General features: G+C 51.7%; 1 protein-coding gene across 2 annotated transcripts in view; it reads left to right on the forward strand.

The window, feature by feature from the left end:
* Nucleotides 1–5,421, forward strand: part of EIF4E2 (eukaryotic translation initiation factor 4E family member 2) — a 33,185-nt gene extending 27,764 nt beyond the window's left edge. For both annotated transcript variants that reach the window (XM_066345064.1, XM_066345065.1), the window contains one exon: nt 2,913–5,421. Coding sequence is in view for 1 of the 2 variants with exons in the window: in XM_066345065.1 (XP_066201162.1) it covers nt 2,913–2,952 (40 nt within the window). In the remaining variant the exon portion in view is untranslated. The remainder of the gene's footprint in view (nt 1–2,912) is intronic.
* The last annotated feature ends 621 nt before the right edge of the window (nt 5,422–6,042 follow it).

Below are 6,042 nucleotides of genomic sequence, written 5' to 3' on the forward strand. Positions count from 1 at the left end.
TTCCTGTCTCCAGTCCCTCTCTCTCCATCCCCTGATGAGCCCGGGCAACACACAGCTGAGGATCAGTTCCCAGCTGATTTGAGGGGGACACGTTCCTCAGACTAAATCTGGCACCAGGCTCTTCTCAACCCACCTTTTCCGGAAAGGCTGGACCAGAGCCGCCAGCTGCCACCAGCCTATCATTCCCGAGGCTGTCTGTCACTCACCCTGTTGCCCTTTCTCTTCCCGTATAGCAAAGCCGGGGAAACAACCCACCCTCCTGGCTCCTTCACTCTCCGCCCCTTTTCGTTTCACAGACAGACCTTAGACAGATGGTGAGTCCTTAGATTTTCCAACTCTGAAGAGATCTCTGACAATAGAAATAATTAGAATACATATTAAATAGCTAAATGAGAAGTTGTCATAGAGCTCTTCAGTTTCCTGCCTCAGAAAGAAGAATTAGCTTCTGGCCCAGCCCCAGCCCAGCGCAGGACTGCTTCCACACGGGGGTGGCCTGCTGTGGTGAGGACACCCTGAAAATGCTCTTCTCCATGTCACCAACCAGCTGAAAGGCTGGGCCCAGGCCATCGGCCGCCTCTTCCTCCAAGACGGCTCCTTCTCCCATTTTCCGGGAATTCTCTGATGCTGCCTTTCTGGTCACTTGTCTTAGTTCTCCCTGCTGATTGATTGCCCTCTGCGATCCAGTTGCTCAGTGGGAACAGAGGTGGCGTCCAAAGGGAAGGGGTGGACCAGAGCAAGCCGTGCCCCCGCTGTCCAGGGTCCTCTGCGTGCTGACCCAGTGTGCCAGCACAGCCTTCCCAAGGGGCTCGGGAGTGGCACGCTCCCGCCTCGGTGACGCTTGCTGTTCTGTTTCAGGACCAGATGCGTCCCTTATCCTTTGCCAGCAGCTTGTGGCACCTCAGTGGGGTCTGTCCTTTTGAAAGGTCTTTTTTAAAAAGATGCTCACCCCATTGAGTTTTCTTTGTGTTCAGGCTTCAGCTCCTTAGACGGAAGTCATTGACATGCTCCGTGGCCACTGACAAATGAGCAACATGGTCATGCATGTCAGTTACCATAGGACCAGAGCGCTTTAAGATCACACCAGTTTCTTCCTAGGCAGTGTTCACCCACACCAGTCTTTTCCCGTCCATCTGCGTCCTTGTCTGCAGTCATGGTCTTTGTGTAGTGAAGACAGGTTAGTCGCACGGTTGGCCTGCCCCCAGCACGGAGGAGGACCCGTGGCCCACAGCAGGAGGAAGCCGCTGTCCAGCTAGGCTGAGCACGAGCCTTCATCTGGACCCACTGCCCTGGGCCGAGTCGGTTGTAACCATTTTAAGACAGGCCCATTAAAGCCAGTGTTTCTAGGATGTTCCATTAAAAGTAAAGGGAAATAATGACTTCAAAATCAGGTTAATGACAATTTCAGACAAATTTAAGCACTGGGCCAGAGCAGTAGATAAGGTGATCTTTAAAGCCCTATCCAGCCCTTAGATTTTGGGACTCACATGGCAGCGTGAACTGCTGCTGAGAGGTCATTGGGTTTCTAGGGGGACAGGGATGGGTACTAGTGATAGCCAAACCCGTCTGCATCCAATAGAAAGCACCTTATAGGGCACATCTTACAGTCTGCTATACACACGCATGCACGCACGCACACACACTTCTCTTTCAAGAATTACAGCTTTCTAAAGTGGAGGAGACTCAATTTCATCTCTTAGAATATCCCTCCTAGGTTGCTATAAGTTTTGAACCAAGGGTTGTTTGGTTGGCAGGTTAGTTGATTTTTTGGAATACATAATACAATCAAGGTTCGATTTTTTTTTTTTTATTTATTTTACAATGACAGTCAGAGAGAGGGATAGATAGGGACAGACAGACAGGAACGAAGAGAGATGAGAAGCATCAATCATTAGTTTTTCATTGTGACACCTTAGTTGTTCATTGATTGCTTTCTCATATGTGCCTTGACCGTGGGGCTACAGCAGACCGAGTAACCCCTTGCTCGAACCAGCGACCTTGGGTCCAAGCTGGTGAGCTCTGCTCAAACCAGATGAGCCTGCGCTCAAGCTGGCGACCTCGGGGTCTCGAACCTGGGTCTTCCACATCCCAGTCCGACGCTCTATCCACTGCACCACTACCCAATCAGGCCAATTTTTTTTTTAATTGATCATTTTTTTTGCTCCACTTAGTTGTGTCTTCATTGGTCACTTCCCATATTGCCCTGACTAGGGATTGAACCTGCAACCTTTGTGTTTCAGGACGATGCTCTAACTAACTGAGCTGACCAGCCGAGGCCTCGGGTTTTTTTGTTTTTGTTTTGTTTTGTTTTGTGTGTGTGTGTGTGTGTGTGTGTGTGTGTGTGTGTGTGTGTGTAAGAAAGAGAGAGGTTTCCGCCCCACTCAGACTACCTCTGTACAGTTTCTGCTGTGTCCCCTTCCCCCGCCCCAGGTGATCACTGTTACTGGTCTCTGTGGAGCCCCACAGTTTCTTCATGTGTATACAAGTGAAGAACTCTGACCGTAGCTCCCTACCCCTACTCACACAAAAGGTAGCAAGCTGTATGCACACACTGTTCTGCACCCTGACTTACCCATATCTCTGAGAGATGCTTCCATAGTAGTAGGGAGCTTCCTGTTGTTTCTGGCTACACAGTGCGCCATTGTAGGGCTAGGGCTACACTAGTCCCCTACTGCTGTGCCTATGGGCGGTTTCTAATCTTTTGCCATTGCAAAGAGCTGAGTCGAAGTTTTTGAAGGAACTCGGGAAGCTGGTTGCTTTGTTGGCATTAGATTAGTAAGGAAGGAAGGTCCTGGGCTGTGTCACGGTCACGAGGTCCCCAGAGCTACTTATTTCAGTCCGTCCCTGTAGGTGGGTGTTGCCCATAGATGATCTGTATATTGAATGCTCTATTTTCTCCCATTTTTTTCTTTCAGGGACAATTCAAGCTTTCGAAATACAAAAATCACATTGTGAAAGTACACGAGTTGGCAATAACCCTTTCTGTGTGTGTGTGTCCGGAACGGAGGGGAGGTCTCCAGTCGGCCGGCCCTTCTGTCTGCGCACTGAAGGGGCATCCCGGGCGGCTGCTCCCTTTTGCACTCATTCCTGGAGGACGGATTCTGCTAGACACCCTCCAGCCTCGCTGACTTTATAAAGCGGAGAAACGGCAAACGTGACTGTAATAGACACACTTTTTTTTAAAATGGGTTTCTGTGGGGGGAATCTAGCCTTTCGTTTGGCTGTGTGCTATCCAGATGCCTCTCGGGCCTCCATGTGTGCTCCTCTCTGCTGCACGAGGGCCGTCGTGACCACGTGTGCAAGCCAGAGCTGCCGCCTGAGAGCATCAGTATTCCGAATGTCTGTGCACCCAGAACACACTGTCGGAAGTCCCGGGACAGCTGTAACGCCCTCTTCCAGCTCTGCCATTAAATTATTGGGACGTTTGTTTATTCTGCTCCGCTCTGCCCCAGCCTGCACCCCTCTGAAAATGTGTTACCGGTTTTGTGTGGTCTCCTACCGTACGCCCTGCAGTCTCCTGTCCTGCGGGACGCTCTTTCTTAGGCACGGCTGCACTTAAATTGTAACCCAGAGGGTCGCTCTCGTGTCCCTGATGTGGCTTAGGAGGAGTGACTGTAAATTAAACTGGAGCAGAATCTGGTTCTGGTTCGCACAGGAATACAGTGATAAGAGAGGTTCCGAGTGCAGGCCGTGGAGCTGAGGGCAGTGTCTGACGGCGCCTCCCAGCCGAGCAGGGCCGTGCGTCTGGCCTGTTTCTGTGGGTCCCTGTGTGCCCCTCACTGAGGGAGGGAAGCGAAAGCTGGCTGTCCGCTGCCAGACATTAACACTTAATGTGGGCAAGTCTGTCCTCCTGAAACGGATCTCTGAAGACAAGGCGATCGTGGTAGGTGGCCTCCCTTGCATGGCTGTGCTTGTCTGTAGTGTTGGAGACCTGCCTCAGCCCTCCTCACCTAGTGTGTCTGTTGGCAGATGTGTGCTGATCCCAGGTGCCCACACGAACCTCTCTCAGGCTACTGAGGCAGGCTTCAAAGTGACCAGGCGGGCACCGGAGGAGCCGGGTGAGCGGGCTTGGAGGACTGCAGTCAGAGGTCGAAGGGCACGTAGGATTGAAACGAGTGCTGAGTGCCTGTCCCTACAGCAGCCTCCAAGGAGCACTGTCTTATTAGGCTCTTGTGAGCAGAGCTCGAAGTACCTTAAATTAAGGTCTCTCCTAAAACTTAACCTTGCAGGCCGGGGGGCCTTCGCCGCCTGGTCTCAGAGACGCATGAGAGTAGCAGCGTTTCCTTATTGTATTTATATCTCTCCTGCTTGCCAACTCCTGCACACCCTCTCATCGCCGCTGTCTTGGGGTGCTTTTTCCTAAAGGAAGAGAGGAGTACAGGGCCCCGGGGAGGTGCTTCCACTAGAGGTGAAGCTAGATCCGATAAGAGGATCTAGCTGTGACTTAAACTCCAGCACCAAGGAGAATAAGCGCTGGTGCCCAGACCGTTGTGAGGGGCTCCGGCAGCCCCAGGAGCGGGACTGACAAACGGAGCACAGGCCCCTGGGACCTGCTGAGACCTCGAGGGCTTCGTTGTGGCCCAAGCTCAGACCGGCCATGGAAATGGCAGAGAGCACACGTTCGGGTTGGCACGCCGTTGGGCATCTCCCTGACTTGTGTGGGTGCGGACGTGCCTGGTGCGATCCCGAGGGAGGGTTTTGTCACACCAGTGCTTAGATGTATTGTCATATTCATGTTGCTTTTTTGTGGTTTGGGGTTCTCACTTGTTCAGAATTTTGTGCTCTGGTGATTTTTAGAGCTGCTCATGTTTCCCCTCCCACGTTGTCATCGCAGTATTTGAAAGTTATTTTTTCCCACCAAAACTAGGCGGGACCTATGCTGGGTAGAACCAGAGGTATTTCCCTTCCGGAGCCTCTGAGCCTCGGAGTTCTCCAGATGCTCTGCCTAGCCAATGTAAGTGGGAGTTTGAAGAGTGGGTTATCCATACTGCCCATCCTCCGGCCTGGCTTGAGGCCTTTTCACCCCTGACTCCGCAGGCCCCTGCTCTGCTGAGATGTGACACGGCTGTGGTTAAGGGGGCGCCTGTTCTAGGGACCAGGGGGAAAGGTGCACCTAGCAAACACAAACATTGCTACTGGAGGATGGGGCTGCACTTTCCACTCTGCATGGGTCCCCTCTGCTGAGTCTGCCGTTTGAAATGGGCCACCCCTCCTCCCCAGTGCTCCTCTCACCTTGTCTCTGTGTGTGTGTGTTTTCCCTGTGACGTTGGCAGTGGCGATCATTTTCCACCCAGAGAGGAGCTTGTGGTCCTCGGTACTCCAAGAATGAATTCCCAAGTATTTCCCGTGGGGGCGCCGAGGCAGTGCGGAGGGAGTCAGTGTGCACTTTCAGAGCGATTGTCTACTGAGGTAATAAATGAAACTGTCGACAAGAACCGGCTGCGGACTCTTCAATGCCAGGGGAGGGGGGCACTGGGGGCTCCTGGCTGCCGATTCTGCCCCTCGGGGCATGCATCTTCATTCTGAATGCACTCCAGGACAGTGCATGGGTACGTGGGGTCGTCCACCCCACGCCAGTATGTGGGCTTAAATATATGATACAGATATTCTCTAATTGGTATTTATCATTACCAAAACTCAGTTTATATTCTTAATACCAAAATGTAGTTGTTGATTTTAACTCTTCTCAATTTGGGGTAAGGAATATTAGAATGGAAGGAAGTTTCAAATAATCGGATTTTGAAGTAAGAAATTATTCCAGGCTGGAGTGTTGATTTAGATTTAGTAGCTTAACCCCAAAGATGGACATAGGGGCATCCTGATGCCCAGTGCCCACGTGAAATATCAAGAAAGAATGAAGACTCCCATATGCACCCCGAACGATATCCACCCGGCAACGCCATCTGTAGCTGATGCTCGAATACTGAGCTAGTTTTAGCACCTGAGGTTGACACTCTTAGACCAACTGAACTATCAGCACCCGAGGCCACCCTTGAACCACTAGAGGCACTGGCTGCAGAAGGGAAAGATAGAGATGGGAGAAGC

This window comes from Saccopteryx leptura, chromosome 7 (genome assembly GCF_036850995.1).
Source record: "Saccopteryx leptura isolate mSacLep1 chromosome 7, mSacLep1_pri_phased_curated, whole genome shotgun sequence".
Lineage (NCBI taxonomy): Eukaryota > Metazoa > Chordata > Mammalia > Chiroptera > Emballonuridae > Saccopteryx > Saccopteryx leptura.